Genomic DNA, 20,135 nt, shown 5'->3' on the forward strand with positions numbered 1-20,135 from the left:
AATGCTCGTCACGTCGACTCATGCATGTTCCATGGACTCCCTTCTCCCTCATTCATAAAGTCTTGCGCCGACAAGTCCGCGGGCGATGTTGCGGCCACAAATTCAAATTCAAGAATGGCGCGAACTCGAGTTTCGCCAAACAAATTAATACAATCAAATTTATTTCTTGATTTGAATTTTAACTTGCTTTTAGTAAAATGAATTCGGTTGGGGAAATAAATAATACCAGAAACTCGCGTTGAAGAATTAAATTGGAGGGAAAGCAGCATTTATTTTGTCACCCCTCATCAACATGGACATGCAAGCGAAGCTCGAGGAATGGAAAGAGAAGAAGAGGAAACGTGACGAAAACAGCAGCTCGAAGAAGAACATGTACATGGCATCACTCTCTCGATAGATGTACGTGGTTAACGTGGCTGCATGTAGTGCCACTGGAGGTCCACTAGCCAAGAAAGGACAGGTTGCAGCAGGACACGGGAGCACGAGCAAACTCCGGGCTCCGTCGACCCTGAAAACGGTGCCGACACTTAAGCATGCCCATGCGAGTAAGCCGCTAGTTGTTTCAAATGCGTCGAACGGACGTATCGTTGCAGCAAAGCGGACAAGTTCATTAGGGACGCTCGCGCGATCAACACCTCGAGTAGCTGTCGCTCCTGCAAGGAGTGGAAGGATCAACGCAAGAATGCTCAACCCATCGACAAAAGCACCTCCTCCATCTGCATTCTCGTCGCATGACGAATCCAAGGACGCTTCCATTTCATCCGATGCATCAAACGTGGCAAGTGAAGCGTCATCGACTTCCCCAACTAATACGACCCAGACAAGCGACAGAGCTTCATCGTACACTGGATCTGCGTCGCTGGAACACACTCATGATGCTCCCCGACGAATCCTCAACAAGAAGAGACTGTCCCATGGGGAAGCCCATTGGGAGTCCGACATCGCAACCGCAATAGAAGCATCGACATCCAAATTGACGTCGAGGTCGAGTTCGTTACCCACATTGGCAGTGCACCACAGTACTCATTCGTCTCTGACCAAGCGGCGGCTGTCGAACGAAGCCATGCTGGATGCCCTTGCAAAGCACGACTCCCCGACCCGCGTTCTCCGCCGTGTGAGTCTGGACGCTCCATCGTCTGTGGTGACGAAGCCAACAGAGGACCGACGAGCATCGTACGAAGTCACCCCGTCGAAGCGTCGATCAAGCTTGACCAGTGGGAATGGCGGGGGGGCACTTCGAGTGCTTGCTAACAAACCTCCCGACAGCAGCGACGACGAAGACGACGATGTCCTGAGCAGCAGCATTCCCGAAGACAGGGAACTACCACAACACCATGCACGGGGCCAGCTGCGAAGGAAGTCGTCGAGCTCGCGATTAAGCGTGTCACGAGCGCCGTTTCGGACGTCATTGGACCCTTCCGTTGAAGAGCAAAACCACGATAAGTCAAGGTACAGAGTCACATATGTTACTGTTGCGCCAACACAACTATTAACTGTTAGAGCGAAATTCACGTTGGACGACTTCAAGTACACGGACAAGAAGCTCGGGTTTGGCAAGTTTGGGTACGTGTATTTGGCCAAGCAACGGACCGCAGCTGAAACTGAAGTGGCGCTCAAGGTACAACAACAACCCTTATTTGTTTCGTTCTGTATATATCTTTAACGTGGTGTTTCCCACAGGTCTTGACCAAGTCCAACATGGACGAAGTGGGCATTCGTAGCTTGAAAATGGAGGTGGAAATCCAGGTACGGACTGATGCTAAGCGTTTGTTGAGCAAGTGGAATAATTGCTGTTAGTCGCGCCTCAAGCATCCCCATATCCTCCGGCTATACCGGTACTTTCACGAAGACTCGTTGGCGTATTTGGTGCTGGAGTATGCGCCCCATGGCAGTTTGCAAAGACTCTTGTCGGACCAGCCACGGGGGTACTTTGCAGAAGCCGTTGCCGTTGCTTTCGTGCACCAAGTCGTGCGCGCCGTGCAATATTTGCATGCTCGGCATGTCATCCATCGCGACATCAAGGTGCGTGCGTTGTACACCTCTTCATACGTAGAATCCACGTTCAAACGTTCAAACATAGCCTGAAAACCTCCTCTTGGGGACACTTGACACGATCAAAGTGGCCGATTTCGGCTTGGCGATCCATGCGCCGCCCCCGAATCGCAAGCGGCGCCACTTTTGCGGCACGCCAGAGTACATGAGTCCAGAAATCGTCGACCATCAAGAGTACAGCGTCGAAGTGGACGTGTGGAGTGTCGGCATTGTCGCGTATGAACTACTCGTGGGACACACGCCATTTCGCGGCGACGTACGTGATTCCTCCTCCCCTTCGAGTTTACCTGTTGTGTCGACCTCATGTTGCTTGTCGTAATGTTGATGTTAGAACGTCTTTCACAACATCCAAACATGGTACACTCACAAGCTCCAAAATCCAGACATGGCTGTGCCAGGGTAATGTGTTTCTACTCTCCATCTCGTCGTCGGCGGTGGCGGCGTTTGAGTCCGTAAGAGCCTCAAGTCTCATATGATTTGTTGTCTAGGCTGGACGAGTGTGACCATGTGTCCCCGATGGCCAAACAATTTGTGCACGGGTTGTTAGCTCCAGCCGCGACCCGATGGTCACTAGACCAAGCGATGCAACATCCGTGGCTTGCAGGGGGTGCTATCAAGCACCTGCCCGTGCCACGTGTCGACGCATAACATGGAAAATCAAAGGTCTAGTTTTGTCAGAAACTATAACCAAAGCATCTCGTCCCACCAGTATGTACAGTACTACTACATACTATACCCACCAGCACCAGTGCATATCGCTTGATACAAGACGACAGTACTATGGCAAAGTCACCAAATGGCGGCAATCTTCGGGCACAGCATCAAACAACCCCTTGGACTCCAACCACGACCGGCTAAACAGACGCGACTGGTACCGCGACGCCGAGTCGCACAGAATCGTCACCACGGTACTCCCCGGTCCAATGGATTTGGCCACATCGCACGCTGCCACGACATTCAGTCCCGACGACGCACCCACGAAAATGCCTTCGTCCTTGAGGAGGCGAAACACCTACCATAGACGCTTGATCAAGTACACGAGAAGATGATGATCGAGGATGGATGTGATATATATGGTTTTGAGTTTCTTCTAAACTGGAGTGACTCATGGAGAATGAATAAATCGACACACAACCAAATACATGTACACAAGAATCATCGGCAGAAGAATTGAGCCAATCCGATTGCAGCAAACAATCACCAATATCGAATTCGTGTGTGACTCAAATTAGTGTGAATACAATCACCTAAGGACAACACTTTACATACAAACTTCAGTAGATAGAATAATCGATCGATGGATTTGGCGATTCAGCACAAAAGTCAAGAATCATCGAAAGAAGAATTGAACCAATCCGATTGCAGCAAACAATCACCAATATCGAATTAGTGTGTGACTGAAATTAGTGTGAATACAAACAACACTTTACATACAAACTTCAGTACATAGAATAATCGATCGATAAATTTGGCGATTCAGCACAAAAGTCAACCAAGTTTTGAGTAAAAGGACAATATACCATGTTGATGGACCGGTGGTCTTCCACGTGCACGGCATCGTCGATGGGCGAGTCCTTCAAGTTGTCGGTCACGCGGCCTTGGCCGATGCCTTCCGTGACGCTTCCCGTGCCTTGACGTTCCAACACGCCATTCTTGACAAAACTACACAAACACGATGGATAGGCATCGTTTACGCTGCAAAAAGGATGGGAAACACATGGGTTACTTGAAGAGGACACTGCCAGGAGGATCGGCGAGGACGATCTTCACATTCGGGTTCTTTTGCTTGAGGTAGATGCCCGTTCCTAATGCATCAATACGTGAGAAAGGGTAAGATTCGAGGTGGAAAGAGCTTCATGGCATACCTGCGAGGGTACCACCCGTGCCCGTAGCGCAAGTGAACGCATCGATGTTGCCTTCGGTCTGCTCCCAAATTTCAGGCCCAGTCGTCTTGGTGTGCGCCAAGCGATTAGCGACATTGTCAAACTGATTGGTCCACACGGCTAGATATAAACAACTTTCGTCAAACCTATACAGATAGTTGAGGAGGATTATTACCGTTGGGAGTCTGCGCCGCGTAATCGCGTGCTTGATGATTGTAGTTCAGCGGGTCACTGAATGGCACCGCAGGCACAGGACGCACCTACACAATATGCATTAGACGACCATACGAGGACACAATGTTCGATCAGTACATCTGCGCCAAGGAATTGCAATGCTTGGATCTTTTCTTGGCTTTGGGTGTTGGGCATGAAAATCACGCACTTGTACCCTACACAAGTTGAGTCTCCCCATGAGATGCATAGAGGTGGATAGACAAGAGCAGTACCCTTAGCAGCACACACATGCGCGAGTCCAATGCCCGTGTTCCCGGCGGTTCCCTCCACAACGATCCCCCCAGGTTTCAGCAAGCCAGCTTTCTCGCTTTCTTCGACGACGTACAGCGCGGCGCGGTCCTTCACCGATCCGCCAGGGTTCAAGAACTCGGCCTTAGCAAGGATGTTGCATCCCGTGGCGTCGCTGAGGCTTCCGATGCGGATCAGCGGCGTGTTCCCGATGGTGCCAATGAACCCCCGCGTGATCAGTCGAGACATCGTTCCGTCGGAATTCAAAAATGGGGTTGGCTTTTCTCACATCTGTTGGGGTCATCCGGATACTCATTGTTTATTCTTATGATATGGAGTATCCGGAGAGGTTTTTTTATTACCCTTTTCTATGTTCTGATTGGCTCAAATTTCATTTCGTTTGGATTTTGAAAACGAAGCGACCGACTGATCATCAACGCCGCCGCGACACCAACCGAGGTACTATGTGTGTGCATGAGAGCAGTGTTCTTGATGGAGATGGGGATTTACCTGTCTTGAATATTCCTTGGAAGTGTTTGATGGGCATGTGGACATGGATGTATGGCAAGGAAACATGTTCTTGTGGACCTCGCACCATCACGACCGGCGTTGTGTGTGTGTGTAAAGTATTGAACTTGGGATGGCGAGCAGGTTTATCGGACGAAGGCTATTCCGGCGCTGATGATCGCAGGAGACAATGACGAGGATCCTGCGTCCTTGAAGCTATTGGCGGATCAAGTCATGCGGTCTCTCGTGTCCAGCGGATGTCGCTTGGTGTGTGTGGACTTTGACTCGACGTTCCTTCGGATCCACACGAATGGATCGTGGTCCCGCCCTGCCGCGGAGCTCCTGCCATATGTTCGGTGCGGTGCTATTATCTATTCGTCCCTCGTCGATTGTGCATGGCGACGATCTTATCCTATGGTAGCCCGTTGTTTGTTCGATTGTTGCCGCTCTTGGCAGCGCACGTGTCGTTGGCTGTCGTGACATTTTCGCCGCAAGTACCGCTCATTCGCGAAGTCTTGTCATTGTGCTTTGACCCCTCCGTGTCTGGTCCGTACTCCCTGCTCCTCCCCGTCCTTACTCATCGTGAGCACTAATACTGTACATGCAGAATCGATCATCGTTCGCGGCGATGTCGAAGGATGGACATTATCCCGAGACGACGCCGTGCAGTTCACAGGCATCGACTCCCATCATTTAGTGCTGCACCGACGCACCAAGCTCCCGTACGTTGCGTCTGCGGCCCTCGAAGCATCGTCGTCGATGTCAAGTGCCGATCCCATCCGAAGCCACCACACAGTGCTCATCGACGACTGCCAAGACAACGTGTTCCTAGCCGCGCAGTGCGGCATTGCCGCCATCCATTACGACCCCACGCAGTTCCCGCAGCACATGCATGCCGTGCTCAAGCGGCGGAAAAAACGGCGCCGCACGTCCGACACCAACCTCACCCTCGTCCTTCCATCCGCTTCGGCCCTTCGACAGAGCATCCAGTCGCCCTTGGCAGGCCAGCCCGAGGCCTCTTCCTCCTTTGCCACTGCAGTGCTAAGCCCAGTGCGATCGGCAGACTCGCATCCGGCACGACTTCATTTTTGCACGCCATCCCCCGTGACCAAACTGCGCGTGACCAACAGTATCGGCAAGCCCAAGCCCAAGCGGTACACGAGACCCGTCAAGGTAGTCGACGACCCAGTCGTTTCAGAGCAAGTTGTCGCCGACCTCCAGACCTGTCACACTATAACAACAACTGACGCGCCATGTGACAACGTTCAGGATACTGGCGACGACCATAGTGGCACGACGCAGGACGTAGTCGAGATTAGGTCTACGGACGTGATCGAGAGTCGCCCAGAGTCTATTTCGTCGATATAGTGACTCTAAATATAGCCAGCCTCGTCGTCTTGTTGTTGGCACAGTGAGGACGACGAAGGGATAACTAATATGTCGATGGGTGATTCGACGGCTGCTGCGCCAGGTTGCCGCGTTCCCTTCCTTGTCACCGCCGCCACGTCCGAAGATGACATGGTGATTCGCCCAACCTTCTTCCGCTGTCGTCACATGTACATACATACCTAGCACCCCGCGCTGCACCTTCAAGTCCGCGATAGGTCTTGTCCAGGCTGGCAATCCACCAAGTCAGTTGTTCGTGTATCCTCTCACACTTGCATATATGATGTACATACTACAACAGATCTGACACACGCTTTCAGGCTTTGTGAATACCCCCAAGAGGTCGTGCTTATGGTCAACCACGGCACGCCAGTGCACATTGCGACAGTACGAATCGACTCTCAACTAGTACAGCCAACTGACTGCGCTAGATCTTGGCTGGCTTTGGTTGTCTAATTGATGACTACAGTATGAGTTCTTGTGTGCTGTGTTGAATGTAGATGCAAGTGTTGGTGCATCACACGAAAATTCCATCGCGTATCGACATCTTTGTGGCCGAGTCGGCCGTGACCAAGCTCAGAAAGCTCGGGTACGTCGCGTTGGACTCGAACGAATCTTCCAATTTCAACGCGCGCGAACTCAAGTGCATCACCATCGACTGCGCTGTCGCATATTTCAAGCTGTCGCTGCACCAATGCCACCGCAATCGGTTCAATGTGTTTGATCAGGTATGTATTGTACGCTCGTTTGTACGACACACAACAACGTCGTCACACATTGCCGAATCGTGTACGTACGTACCCAGGTGGGGCTGGTGGACATCACCCTCTTGGGTTCCCCTGCTAAAGCTAGCGACACGACTACTTCGTTGCCATCGTTGAACCCGATCATGCACCTGCCCAACAACAACAACCACCCCGCCAGCAACAGCCCTCGGACACAGTGCGACACTGCATCGCTGGAACTGTATCACATACCCCATCCATCACGTCCTGGGACTCGACTGAGTTTGCGGCAACTCGTCGAAGCACTGCGCATCCAACGAGCCACATGTGTCGACGCGGAAGACTACGCCGCGGCTAAACATACCAAGGACCTGGAACGAACTGTGCTGCAGTGCCTCGCCCAGCTGGAGCGGCTGCATCTGCAAAAGAACAGCGTGTTGCAGGTTGAAAACTATGACGGCGCGTCGCTCGTCAAGGCCGAGATGGACGTTGTCATAGCCCAAGTGTGTGCAGTAGCAGCTCAAGCGACGGCCTTGTCGCCACTCGTCCCACAGGAAAGCAAATCGAGTAGCCCAAAAACACGAAGGGAACACAAGTGTAGGAGCCCACCGAAAGTCGATTTGATGAAGGCTACGGCATTGGCTACTAGCCGACAAGCAAACGACGATCAGCTTGCAGAGGAGCCATCCGAGCCAGAACATCTCGAGCCAAAGCTAGCCGCGGTAAGGATAATATATACCCGACGTTATTTGTACTGTATAATATGATGGTGCTATTAGGCGTGTGAAGGCGTCGGTGGCATCCTCACACGTATCGACGGCCGCACGTTCTGCTGCGCTTATAGCCGCCATCGAACGTTGCGCGAGCCAGCAACTGCCGCCATCGTACACGCCATTCAAACACTTGGGCACTTTTCTCAAAATGGATCGTCGACCTCTGCGCTCGAGAAATTAGTGCTGCCATGGCTCACGACTGGCATTTTACAACAACCCGTCCATGTACATGTTGAATGAACAGAGGGCCCAATATTATAACATGGGGATAGGCGTTTGCGTCGGGATGTACGTTTGTCGTCGTGGCCATCACGTCGTGCGCCGCAGTTGCAGACCAACTTGTACACGAATTGCATCCACTTTGTATTCATTTGAACGGACTTTGTTTTGCCGAAGGAGGTATTTCTACCGCCCCTGGTGACGATTTTTATCCAACGGCTTGGCGACCCGTCGTCAAAAGTACGCAACAATACTGGCGTGGCGATGCTCGAGGTACTTTTGTTTTCTATTTTTGTATGTGACACAGTGCCAACTCGATAGATTGCACGCAGCGTCGTCGGCCCTCGTCCTGTCCTCGCCTGTGTTCTTGCGTTTATTCAATCCGTCCGCACTGTCGACTGGCGACTGCTCTATGGGCTCGTGCGAGTAAGCACTCGTTCGTTCCTTTTCGCCTCATCATGGAACGATGCTGTAGGCGATCACGGCACTTCTTGAAGCGTACGAGTGCCCAGTGGAGCCATTCGATATTGCAGTAAACAACTGCAATTGTTTAGTAAAGACCTGATGGTATTTCGTGTAGACTATAGTGACATTCATTGCTGCGCAAAATGGCTTTGACCATGCCATGACGCAAGTTACCGAAGTGGCTACGCAATTCGCAGTCGCCCTCTATCAAGTACCTTCATATCCCCAACAACAATGGGTTGTCTCCATGTATATTGCATTGAATGTACATACTTATTATTTGTAGAACCTTGGGCCGGACAAGGCGGATACGCTCTTGGCATGTGTACCCGCGTCTCAGCGTGCCACGTATAAGCAAATCGTAGTCGACGACGAGTGGCACCACGCTGGTTGACGAGAAGACTAGTACTCGACTAACAGTTAACACCAGAGCTGAGTTGATTGCCTGATCAGGTTGTTGAATTACGACATTACGAGATCGAACACCCTGCTTTTTTATCGTCGGCGTGGGTAACTTTCTTGGCAACTTCTGCGACCACTTGGAGTGTTTCGATGCGTTCCCTTGCCGTCCGTGGGGTCCCGTTCACTGATACAGACGAGGGCGGAATTTCCAACGTTGTCGCAGGGGCGACCTGGTTCTTTCGACCGGCGAGGGGTTTGACAGGGGACGACACTGCCTTTTCCACGATAAGACTAGTATCCTGCGAGGAATGTGGCGACTGTGCACTGACTAAAGTTACAGGAGCTGCTGCTGGCATTGGCGACGATGGTTCAAGCTCGAAAGCCAGACGTAAGGGGTCGTTAGAAGTCAGGGAGGGGATCACCGATGGCGAAGGGAAGGGCTCAGCTGTTGTGCCAGGAAGGAACGACGTCATTGATTGCGATGGATGCAAGGGGGATACAGTCGTTGGTGGAAACGGAGAAGGGCTCGCTCGGGGGTGAAGTTCCTTGGGCTGGGAAGGAATTGACAGGTCAACTGGTCTGTTGGGGGTTGCCTCAACGGTAGTAAGCGGGGGTTGTGACGGTGTAATGGAGTGGGGGGTTGAGCAGTTGATTGTCTGCTGCTGGGGTCGAGTGGTAGTAGTAGTAGTAGGTGTTTGTTGTAGCGACGACGAGATCGTGTTTGAAAGTGTCAAGTCGCTGGCCAACGCCGCCGTCGGAATCAGTTGTACCCGAGTAGTGGATTCCAGATACCGAGGGGACACTTGTCCTGCGAACGCGACCGTGCCTTTTTTGAGTTGGTGGAACTCGTGAAATCCGTCCAAGCCAGGCGCGTCCAACTCGTACGTGGCCAGTTGGACGGGCAGTTGATGGCTGTTGGCAAACACTTGGGCTTGGTCTACTAATCGATCTGCTTCCGAGTCTGAGAACGGGAACGTCCGAAACAGCGGCACATGGACTTCGCCTAGTCAAAATATGTTGATAGCATCATCCTCAAACTGTCTCAAGCTATTCGAAACGTACGAGAGATGGCGACGACGCCGCGGAAGTCTCGTTGCTGGCACGCGTGCACAAGGGACAGACACTCTAACGCTGCGCCACGAACAGTGTCGTCGGTGGTAATCACTGTGGACGTCAGAAAAGCCGACATGTCCTCGTATAGCTGCCCCATCGCCTTGGACGGCTCATTAAACGACAAAGATGATTCCATCGCCAAGCATAGGATGGTTTGCAGCTGGTCTTGCAGAAATGTCAGCCCCAGCACCCGTTCAAACCCGGGCGAGACTTGTACGGTACGCTGCCACGTGCATTCCAAAGCCAAACCTGCGACGTGGGGCTGTTGGGCCAGGAACCGCACCGTGCGGATGCAATCTTCCCGCAACAGCGTGTTGAAGTACGCTGAACACTGGAAGATGGCGTCGATAATACGTTCAATACCTGGGCGCAGGACCCCCCTTCGGAGCCCCCACGTACCAAATCCCAAGCCCTTCGAAGTACGACCGACGGGGGTTGTGGTTGGCGGCAGCATACATGGCCTTTCGTACATGGTTCGGACAAGGTGCAGTGTCGCGATGAGCACGGGAATGGTTGGATCGACGAGGAACGTTGTGCGCACAAGCTCAATGTACATTTCGTACAACGTTTCCACGTCGAATACATGGACAAGGATCGCCACGTGCTGCTCTGCAATTTCAACACATGCGCGGCGAATGTTCCACACTGGACTACCAGTACAAGCCATAAAGTCTCGTCCCCACATGGTAGCCAGAAACGCATCGGCAGGACTACGACGACGACTATTGCCCGATGCAGGACAACCAGTCATCTTCTTCTCGTCGACCAGCCATCGTCGGATAGCTACGTCGTGAATCGTGGCGATGTATGGGTCTGGAGGTGCCACTGGTACGTCCAGTACTGACGTGTCCGTCGTTTTACTTGTTTGGCTGGCATGGCAAACAGCAAACGTGTCGGCTATGCGTTTCTCCCTTGTAACCGCCAATGCTTCCAGTTGCTGTGTCGCATGAAGCCAGTCGTCAGGAGAGGATCGAACCACCTGTGTGTAACATGGTATTACCATGTGGTACATCTGCGCTTGGTCGAACGCTTCCATGGCCACGGCGTGGGTTTTAAGGGTGGCTATCGCGTGGATTTGCTTGCCCAAGTCTATGAGCGACGCTATCCGAGTGGCCAGGTCCTTGGCGCGGTCGTAGTCGTCTTGCTGAATACACGAAGCTTTGACCATCGTGGCATGTTGGACGGCCTTGGCAGTGTACGCATCGACGTCAGTGGCAACGTCCAAGACTTGGGCGATGAGATCCATGGGCACAGCGCTGTCGAGCAGCGCTTGGTAGACTTCTTCGTTTGTCGACGGGGAAGAAGCATCCTCTGTCCCCACAAGAGGAATACTGCTGATGTGGAGGGGTTGGGGTAAGGGCACACCAAGGACTTGGATTTGAAAGATCGCGACCTAGCCACCCACCCAAGTTGGTAAACGTTTGGCGTTGTTCATAGATAGCTACATCTATGGTGTTACCTGGTGGTATAGATTAGACCCGACTACTCGTGGAGCGTGCAGCATAAACTTGAGCACGTTGAGGGGTTCGTGAATGTCCATTCGAATGTCGGTCGGTCGCGCGTTCGTGCCAGCGCACGGCCAGTCCATGGAGCTACATTGTATAGTCATATTCCCTCTCGGACCAGTTGAATATCTTTTCGTTGCTACACAAGTTGCTAAGCGTACCACAAGGATGGACAATCGGTGCTGCAATATACTTGCATGGCCAGTTGCAGGTCACCTGTGGAAGTATTATGGTCCATGTACCGTTGCACTCGGGCATCGTCCGACGCGCATACTTCGACTAAGACGACGGCAATGACATGTGAGCTGGCATGTTGTGGGGCCGCCGTACCTTTGGACGGCGCAAAGAGCAAATGTGTGACAATGCGGATCGACTTGACGTATGCTCGCGTTGACAGTATGAGCCCAATTTCTTGGGGATACGAACACGATTTCGACGACATCCATCGGACTGGCAACGCACCAGGTGCAGCTTGCATGAGCATCAACTCGACCGCACTGGGAAAGATCGGGGCGTAGTCTGTTGACGATGCGTACACAATATCATACGGCAGCTCACTCGCGACATTGGACATCGTCCGCTGCGCATCGCCGTCCCCCCTGGGCATCACGTTCGAATCATTTCGTCCGAGCGTTTCGCTAGAACCGTCGTGTAACGTCCTGTCTCATCTCTTGCCAACAACCACTTCAAACATGTTCAATTCTCAAGCCTATATTGACGTTACTGAAGAAGCAAGGCACAACCACCATCGATCGAAGGGGTACTATTGCTGTGTCATATTGGTATACTGTACTGTGTTCCGTGTGCCACGTAAATTTATCCGGAGGGAGTTGGCAACTTCAAAACATTATCCTTTGGCAAGCCATACCTGTTATATATTATATCCTGAAGAAACCGCAACAACAGATTTTATATCCAAACATACAGTATTTGCGAGCCATTTGATTGGTGGGTATTGGTGGTGGCATCGAGTGGAATTGCTGGTGGAGTACATTTTCAGACTTGAACATCCCTCGACGTTGCCGCCGCTGTCATGCGTATCCACACATGCTACTTCTGCTCGTCGCCGGTGTACCCAGGGCATGGCATGACCTTTGTGCGTAACGACAGCAAAGTGTTCCGCTTCTGCCGGTCCAAGTGCCATCGCAACTTCAACCGCAAGCGTAACCCGCGCAAGGTCAAGTGGACCAAGGCCTTCCGCAAGGCCGCGGGTAAAGAAATGGCGTTGGACTCGACGTTCGAATTCGAAAAGGTGCGCAACCGTGCCGTCAAATACGATCGCGACTTGGTCGGCGCCACGCTGCACGCAATTGCGCGTGTGACGCAGATCAAGGAGAAGCGCGAAGCCGCCTTCTACAAGAACCGCATGAAGGACAGCAAGGCCAAGCAAAAGGCGCAGGACTTGAAGGAACTGGAAGTGAACATCAGCTTGATCAAACCCGACATGGCGCGTGTCCGGGAAGCCAACCAACTCAACGCACAAGATATGGAACGACAGACAAACGTCGTCGGAGGCGACGACGGCGCGGACATGGACGAGTAAATGGAGAGTCTTCGTTGATGACTGTGTGCTTAATATATTCTATCCCCATCAATAACGCCTCCATGATATAGTTTTGAGCATGGCGTAGGTAGCTCAATAGCCATTCGAACTTCTCGTGTGGTGCTAACACAAATGTAGCGCTCTTGAGCAGGGAACTCAATACCACTATGCGGAGGTTGAGGTGGCTCGTATCGTTAGTACATGTAAGGCTTGCTGGATATGGCCTTATCACGGTGCTTTCAGCAATGTCCATGTAATGTCCATGTAGCATCATCCGGCATGACACATCCCCAATTTTGCTTCCAATTTCGATGGAAGGTCAGGAATGTTGGTCTTTCATTTGGGTTATTGTGATTGGTAAAAAAGATTGGAATTTGTTTGAGGTTGATTGGTCCAAATTGGAGGGGTACTTTGTGTGTGGCATACAACACACCGACGGACGAGTGCCGAGATCGGTGAAGGAAAGAGAGCATGCCGCGATACTACTGCGACTACTGCGATACGTACTTGACCCATGACTCGGTAAGTGCATGCATGGGTTCTCCATGGGGAAGGGAACGGACTTCTTCATGTGTGTTTGTAGCAAGCTGGGCGCAAGCAACACAACCGCGGGTGGAAACATCGAGAAAACGTCAAACTTTACTACGAAGCCATGCTCCAGGGCCAAGGAGCGACCATGACACGTATGGAACTCCTCGTGGCATCTCGTACATAACCTCGCCGTCTCATCTGCGACTACGTAGCTGGTGCATGGCTACGTCCCGATGCCGCACGTCCTCCCGGCGGCGGCGCGCCACGACCTCCGCCCATGATGAACATGCGGCCTCCTATGGGCATGGGTATAAACCCCATGGGCATGAACATGCAACCTCCGCCCATGATGATGGGCATGCGACCTCCTCCTCCGATGGGTACATCGTCGACCTTCCACCCTTCATTCCCCTCACCTCCACGTTGACTCATGTAGGTGGCATGTTTCCTCCTCCACGTGGCCCGCCTCCAGGAATGGTTCCTATGATGATGCGTCCACCGCCTGTAACTTAACAAGATACTTGAGATTCCCCGTCGTCGGTTCACATGGCGTCCCCATGGCCACATCTCCCACGGAGCTCTGTATTGCATATCCAAGACCATAGGGAACGAACCAGACGTCAGTCACATGCTCAGCTTAAAGTACCCTCCGATCACCACGTTCCTCTCCAAATACATTTGGACAGCGTAGTTTTGTACCTAGCAACGTACACCTTCGCGCCATAGAGTAAGTAGTGCAGAACTCCGAGTACTATACTGGACGAGGTGGATCGATCGAGAAACCCCGAAACCCCGGCCTCATCATATAGGAGTGTTGATCGGAGGTTCAACCAGGAGTGTTGATCGCATGTTCGTTACAAGTAGTTACTTTGTGGCGGGGGTCTTCTTGACGAACATGTTGTACACGACCGCGAGGATGCCAAGCAAGATGACGAGGCAGATGAAGTCCATCATGCACTTGTCGCCAGACCGCCCCATCTCGGTGAGGGTTTTCTTCATCTTGGCGTTCAAGTTTTCCACTGTGATACACGCATTCTGGTAAAACATACATCACTCTCGATCGTACCGTTGTTGCTCGTGTTGTCAATTCGTTCCTCCAAGCCTTCCAGCATGATGTTTTGCTTGACAAGTTCTTCGTTCAACCCGCGGGCCAGCTGCCCCAGCTCCATCACGCCCGTGCCGATTTGGTCCACCAGGCCATCCTACCAAATGTGTGCTCTTATATGTACATGGCCAGCAGGATGGACGTACGAGGTGCTGGTCCTTTTGCTCGATTTGGAGCATGACATCTCGGTGTTCTGTGGTGATTTCTTCTTGATGCACGTCTCCTCCACCACCACCACTTCCGCCGCCACTACCGACTGTCCATCCATTCGTCTTGCCGTTTCCGTTGAATCCGGCGGCAAATGTCGACTGCCCTGCCGACGGAGACACCGCCGTGGACGTCCCAAACAGCGCGGCGCGGTCAAAACCATGCGCCGCACCTCCCTGGGGAGACCGACCGGCCGGAGACGCCTTCAAGTACGCGTTCGATGCTTGTTCCTTGACGAATTCGAGCTCGGACGTGTACTGGTCGACGAAATCCTTGCGGATCTGCAGCTCTTCCTTGGTCAATTTGCTCTACGGAATTCACCATTATCGTCATGGCGTCATGGAGGGGGGAACATGCATACCTTTTTCTTTTTGGCTTCGGCGTCGTAGACAGACCGCAACTCCTCGAGATCTTCCTCCAGGCCTTGGAGGTCGTTCCGAATGGCCTGTTGCTGCTGGATCTTCTCACGCGGATGCATGGGTTTCTTTGTCGACACGGGCTGCGAAATGTCGTTCAAGTTCTACATGGCAGTGAGCATAGTCCATCAAGAGCGAGATGGATAATAGCATGATGGGGTCACGTACGATCTTTAGCGCATGCAGCCGCTCGCTGATCTTGACGCGAAGCTCGCCGAACCGGTCGCCCTTCTTCATCCCCTTCTTCTCCCGGGTCTCCTCCCCGCCCATCTCGACATTGATCTTGGCTAGTATGTCCAATAGCCCATCTAGTTCCCGACTCATGTCACCGAGGACTGAACTGCGCACGGATGGGATGGATCAAAATAGACCGAGAGTACCACCTGAAACGTTCCAAGATACAACATCATGACACACTTCTTTGATGGGAAACTTCCCAAGTGAAACTGAAGTGGGATTCAAATATATATCCAATGCTGCTGTACGCACCTTCAATACAGTAAGTGACGTTTAGCTGTATTGAGGTAAGCGAGCAGTTGCTCGTGCTATCACACAAGGCAAGGCAGCACCATCAAATCATGTCGCTCATACCCTTCAAATATGCATGCGAACTGAGCTCGCTCGAAAGGGTGCTCAATGTTATACGTACATCCTGACGATGGGTTTTCTTGTGTGCAAAGTCTAGAATACTTAGGAAATTTCCCTTTGTATAGAATGTAACGACTCTTTTGTGGCCAATCAGAATGTGTTTCTGTGGGAACCAATCAGAGACGAGATACCAAACTCGCCAAAATGCTGCCATCGCCGCTGCCCAACAAGGCACAAGCTCAGGCACACCGACTGCTATCATCAGGCGACGACGACGAATGTCGCAAGTTTATCAGGGAGAACAACATTGACATGAACCTCCCGAACGCCCAGGGATGCACGCTGCTCATCACTGCCTGCGCCTTTGGTACCAATCCCATTGAACAACTCGCTCGCAGTTGCCGCCGTCTTGACAGTATGTGTAGATCGAAGTACATTGCTGCATGAACTGGTGGCCAGGACCAACAATATAGCCGCGGCTACATACGCCAATGCAAACAATGCGTTGCACTTTGCCGCACTCTCCACACACGTACGTACGCCCTCAACCACGATGGTTGAAGTTACCACGCCTGTGTTTAGCCCGATGTGCTTCGGTTGCTGCTAGAAGCTGACGTCGACAAGTGGCAGCCATGGATCAACGTCGGCAACGCCAACGGCGACACCCGTACTTGTCCCTGTCCTTCATAGTTCGACTTCAAAACGTCCTGTCGTAGCACTGATGGTCGCTTGCACCACCAAGTGTGTCCAAGCCGTGAACGCTCTGTTGCTGCACGGAGCTGACGTCACCGCGTCAAACAAAGACCGCGTCACAGCGCTAATGTGTGCTGCAAAGGAAGCCTGCGATTCCCCACCAGACGAAGCTGTCCAACTGGTTGGGCGATTGCTGGCCACTCGTGACGTGGCATCCACATTGAACGCCACCAACGTCGACGGCAACACGGCATTGCACTTTGCCGTTCAGAGCCGTCGTCCAAATGTCGTCCGTATCCTTCTCAACGGTACTTACTATTCACACATGCACCAAAAAGACTACCCACGATTGCCGTAGACATTTGATCATCCAACCTACTTTCTCTGTTCCAGGTTACTTCAAAATTCGCATGTTCCAAGTTACTCGCGACATTTGCATTTCATTGGCTGTAAATCTCTCAATATCGAACATTTATGACATTTCATTGGCTTACAATTGCTTTAAGTGCTGATTATAAACCAATCTTTTGCGAAAATTCATGCAATTCCCTGTATCATTCGTCCAAATTGAGTGAGGCTGTGTCAATTCAAAATACATGTAACCAGAGGAAGTATACATTGTTTTGAAACCATCGATACTTTTGCAATAGCGCCATCCGTGGACAGCAGTATTCGCAACCGCCTTGGCTTGACAGCATTGGACTTGGCCACAGCTATCAACGGGTCCTCCAACCATTCGACGCGTACATCCGAGGTACTGGAGTTGCTGCAGCATGCGTGGGTACTTCTCGAGGCCGCAGCCGACCAGCGAAGCCAGGAGCTGCTGCTGTCGAGTTATTTCACACAAGACACGCCACATAAACAACCGAAAGCGAAGTGCCTCGTGTCCAGCACACCACCCGCCATCCCTACCACCACCACCACCACCGCTTCTACGAAGAAGAAGAAGAAAAGCAAGGCCAAAACGAATCGACAAAGGACATCAGCAGCAGGCGCCAACAAGGATTCCCTGGTCACCAAGCATTTCACGGACGATAGCAAAGAAGACTCTACAGATGAGCCTACAGTTGTTTGCGTGCAAAAGCCGCCATCTCCTCAACACAGTATCACAGCACAAGTGAAGCCCAACTCGAACGTTCCATCTGACAACGACGACGACGAAGGCCAGAAGGACGTGACGGACGACGAAGCAGACGTCTTGTACGACACGTTTCCATTGTTTCGAACGATGGGGATTTCCCTTGCCCATTTTGCCCTGCACGAGCTGGATGGTCTGAGCATGGCGCAGCTGGACATGCTCCAGGACGCCCACATGCACGCGTTTACAGTTATCGGCGACAAAAAGGTAGGTTTAGTCCTCATATCTCCGTCGTTGCTCAGCAAGTTAATATGTAGGTGCAAGTGGCCAGACAACTCGAAGCCGACCGCATCCACGCCGCTTATGAACTGGAGCAACACATTTTCAATCTGGGTTAGGTCATCCAAGTGAGAAACGATATCGTACCAATGCCATGACGTGGCGCCCTCACAGATGTAGCCAGAAAGTTATACTGTCTGACAACCAAGTCGACTCTCCCTCACTTTGCACCATGTAATCCAACAATAGCCCTTCAATAGTAGTACAGTAGGAACAATACACTGTACCTCCTATTAGTATACAAGTCCTAGTAGCTACTACTAGTACTAGTACTAGTACTGGGTGCCCTTCTTGTTGCCAATGCCGCGGGGATTCGCGTCCTTCCAGTCGTCCCACGCGCGGTCGCGGGCGGTCGCTTCGTCCACCAGCCCCAAGTCATCTTCGTCGCCATCTTCCTCCAATTGCTCGATGCGACGGGGTCCCGCCGGCGCATTCCTACGCCCATTGAAAATGAGACATGTATCTCATTCCAACCCGTCATTCCAACCATATACGGCAATGTGGTCATGTCACGAAACATCATCCACACCATTCCAACCCATCCATTCCAAAGTGATATATATCATCCGTACTTTTCCTTTTCTTGACGCGCCAATGCATCGTCGAGCTCTCGGTCCGCATACTCCTCGAGCGACATCGTGGGCAGCCGATGGCCAGGCTGGAACACATCGCCCCGGATCACTTCCCGCTTCATCTCCATCTTTGGGTTGATGTGCGTCACTTCCTACCGCATGGTTCAGAGTTGTTGAAGTTCTCGCTTCTTTACATACAATGCCTTGGCCTTGCGACGGCGGCGTCCGCTCCGCCGCGTTGAACACTTGGTTCGTACTCAGCTTGGCCATTTGGACCTACATACGTGGCAGCAGCATATGAGTCCGTCATTTCCCATGGCTTGAACGATGACTTACCATGGTTTCCAGCATCTCACTTTCGCTAGCCATCGCCGCTTGATCCTCCATGCTCTTTAAGATCGCGACTTGCACCAACTTGTACAAGCACTCGCGCTCAATGTCTTCCAAGTCGTCGTCCTATATGTCATGTGCATGCATGAGAAAGGAGTTGTCTTGAAACGTACGTACGTACGTCGTCCTTGTCTTTGGCTTTGGAGCGAATGTACAACACATGTTGAAGTGCCTTGTCGGCTTCCTGCGCGAGCTGCCACTTGCGGATCTTGTCTTCGCGGGTCTCTTTGCGTCCTTCCTCGAGCTGACTCAGCTGCGCCGCGCGCTCCGAACGCTTGAGCAACTCCACGCCCACACATTGATCCAGGAACGCGTCCAGCAGCGCCGACGCGTACGTGAGGTTTTTCAGTCGCGCCAGCACGAACGCGCTTCGATCATTCTCTCCACCACCCACATGGATCGTGTTGATCTTTTGTGCGAGCATGCCCAGGTAGTAGTCGATCAGGAGAAACTGCAGCTGGGCCGTCTGCAGCTCGTGACCTGATTCATTGGGACTGTACAGGTCCGACAGCGCCGGGTTCGCCTTCAGTTTGTGCAGACGTTCCATCGTCACGGTCAGCTTCTCCTGGAAGAGGAGGCTGCCGCTGCCTAGCTCGTTCTCGAGCTTCTCCACCTCATGGAACAACGTCTCCGCCAAACGCAGTTGGATGTAGGCTTCCGCTTCTCCCATCTCTTTTTCGTGTCATCCAATGTGGCAGGAATTCAATTATCCGGATGACCGGATAATTGAGCTGTCAATAAACAACTTTATATGCTAACCCTTCAAGAAAATAATGGTATCGCCCCCATTGGCCAATCTGAAATTACTCTTCGCTGATTGGCTATATTGTTTCTTCGTGCTTTCTGCGGAATGGGGAAAGCCAATCAAATATCGCGACGAGATTTGTGATCGGTTTTACGAATCGCGCAGATGTGGGAAATATGTAGCAAATTCATAATTGCGTTTCAGAGGCCACGGCGGCTACGGGTAGTACAGGATTGAGTGTGACTACAACGGTAGTTGATGGTAGTCCACATGACCGACGAGAGACCAGGCTAGCATCTCAGTCAGGACCGTCTCTCGCTAGCATTAGAATGCCGATGTTGAGTGTACCTAGTCATGCTATTTCAAATGGATCATCCGTTGAAATTGGATTTCACCATGCTGGTTGCGACGGAAATTCTATTGAGCGATACGAATG

General features: G+C 52.0%; 9 protein-coding genes across 13 annotated transcripts; 5 read left to right on the plus strand and 4 right to left on the minus strand.

Annotated features, from left to right (window-relative positions):
• The first annotated feature begins 283 nt into the window (after positions 1-283).
• On the plus strand, positions 284-2,747 carry H257_04815 (AUR protein kinase). The gene is made up of 8 exons (XM_009829447.1): positions 284-372; positions 427-1,449; positions 1,501-1,618; positions 1,681-1,746; positions 1,798-2,022; positions 2,081-2,308; positions 2,384-2,451; positions 2,541-2,747. The coding sequence occupies exons 1-8, from the start codon at positions 293-295 to the stop codon at positions 2,698-2,700; spliced, it is 1,968 nt and encodes a 655-aa protein (XP_009827749.1). The 5' UTR covers positions 284-292; the 3' UTR covers positions 2,701-2,747.
• Positions 2,703-4,656, minus strand: H257_04816 (hypothetical protein). The gene is made up of 7 exons (XM_009829448.1): positions 4,382-4,656; positions 4,248-4,324; positions 4,111-4,195; positions 3,918-4,055; positions 3,779-3,857; positions 3,573-3,714; positions 2,703-3,064 (listed from the first exon to the last, which is right to left on the minus strand). Exons 1-7 carry the CDS (start codon positions 4,644-4,646, stop codon positions 2,831-2,833), a joined length of 1,020 nt encoding a protein of 339 aa, XP_009827750.1. The 5' UTR covers positions 4,647-4,656; the 3' UTR covers positions 2,703-2,830.
• Positions 4,657-5,078: 422 nt separating this feature from the next.
• On the plus strand, positions 5,079-8,920 carry H257_04817 (the record flags this gene model as incomplete). 2 transcript variants are annotated; one of them, XM_009829450.1, is made up of 14 exons in its annotated part: positions 5,079-5,260; positions 5,326-5,450; positions 5,512-6,253; positions 6,317-6,425; positions 6,477-6,535; positions 6,611-6,677; positions 6,791-7,018; positions 7,096-7,737; positions 7,795-8,013; positions 8,061-8,280; positions 8,329-8,433; positions 8,483-8,539; positions 8,588-8,683; positions 8,759-8,920. In XM_009829450.1, the coding sequence occupies 12 exons, from the start codon at positions 5,079-5,081 to the stop codon at positions 8,500-8,502; spliced, it is 2,718 nt and encodes a 905-aa protein (XP_009827752.1). In that variant the 3' UTR covers positions 8,503-8,539; positions 8,588-8,683; positions 8,759-8,920. The 2 variants fall into 2 exon arrangements, with proteins under 2 accessions (XP_009827752.1, XP_009827751.1); XM_009829449.1 differs by having other exon boundaries at positions 8,483-8,683.
• Positions 8,909-12,131, minus strand: H257_04818 (hypothetical protein). Of its 4 annotated transcripts, XM_009829453.1 has the most exons (6): positions 11,823-12,131; positions 11,654-11,771; positions 11,447-11,579; positions 10,988-11,380; positions 9,937-10,924; positions 8,909-9,877 (listed from the first exon to the last, which is right to left on the minus strand). In XM_009829453.1, exons 1-6 carry the CDS (start codon positions 12,097-12,099, stop codon positions 8,943-8,945), a joined length of 2,844 nt encoding a protein of 947 aa, XP_009827755.1. In that variant the 5' UTR covers positions 12,100-12,131; the 3' UTR covers positions 8,909-8,942. The 4 variants fall into 4 exon arrangements, with proteins under 4 accessions (XP_009827755.1, XP_009827753.1, XP_009827754.1 ...); XM_009829451.1 differs by having other exon boundaries at positions 9,937-11,380; XM_009829452.1 differs by having other exon boundaries at positions 10,988-11,579.
• A 342-nt stretch (positions 12,132-12,473) lies between these two features.
• On the plus strand, positions 12,474-13,083 carry H257_04819 (hypothetical protein). The gene has a single exon (XM_009829455.1). The coding sequence runs from the start codon at positions 12,526-12,528 to the stop codon at positions 13,033-13,035; it is 510 nt and encodes a 169-aa protein (XP_009827757.1). The 5' UTR covers positions 12,474-12,525; the 3' UTR covers positions 13,036-13,083.
• A 338-nt stretch (positions 13,084-13,421) lies between these two features.
• Positions 13,422-14,255, plus strand: H257_04820 (hypothetical protein). Its single transcript, XM_009829456.1, has 4 exons — positions 13,422-13,557; positions 13,619-13,718; positions 13,779-13,946; positions 14,003-14,255. Exons 1-4 carry the CDS (start codon positions 13,507-13,509, stop codon positions 14,077-14,079), a joined length of 396 nt encoding a protein of 131 aa, XP_009827758.1. The 5' UTR covers positions 13,422-13,506; the 3' UTR covers positions 14,080-14,255.
• Positions 14,256-14,366: 111 nt separating this feature from the next.
• On the minus strand, positions 14,367-15,669 carry H257_04821 (hypothetical protein). The gene is made up of 5 exons (XM_009829457.1): positions 15,463-15,669; positions 15,240-15,398; positions 14,818-15,186; positions 14,633-14,768; positions 14,367-14,585 (listed from the first exon to the last, which is right to left on the minus strand). Exons 1-5 carry the CDS (start codon positions 15,616-15,618, stop codon positions 14,431-14,433), a joined length of 975 nt encoding a protein of 324 aa, XP_009827759.1. The 5' UTR covers positions 15,619-15,669; the 3' UTR covers positions 14,367-14,430.
• Positions 15,670-16,084: 415 nt separating this feature from the next.
• H257_04822 (hypothetical protein) lies at positions 16,085-18,195 on the plus strand (the record flags this gene model as incomplete). The annotated part of the gene is made up of 6 exons (XM_009829458.1): positions 16,085-16,249; positions 16,308-16,414; positions 16,465-16,549; positions 16,599-16,883; positions 17,226-17,920; positions 17,971-18,195. Coding segments are annotated over 6 exons (1,418 nt in total), but the record flags the coding sequence as incomplete, so codon positions are not given.
• H257_04823 (hypothetical protein) lies at positions 18,181-19,634 on the minus strand. Its single transcript, XM_009829459.1, has 5 exons — positions 19,076-19,634; positions 18,901-19,020; positions 18,763-18,840; positions 18,565-18,716; positions 18,181-18,427 (listed from the first exon to the last, which is right to left on the minus strand). Exons 1-5 carry the CDS (start codon positions 19,622-19,624, stop codon positions 18,265-18,267), a joined length of 1,062 nt encoding a protein of 353 aa, XP_009827761.1. The 5' UTR covers positions 19,625-19,634; the 3' UTR covers positions 18,181-18,264.
• Between the last annotated feature and the right edge of the window lie 501 nt (positions 19,635-20,135).

Source organism: Aphanomyces astaci (assembly GCF_000520075.1).
Source record: "Aphanomyces astaci strain APO3 unplaced genomic scaffold supercont1.8, whole genome shotgun sequence".
In the NCBI taxonomy this organism is placed as follows: Eukaryota; Oomycota; class Saprolegniomycetes; order Saprolegniales; family Verrucalvaceae; genus Aphanomyces; species Aphanomyces astaci.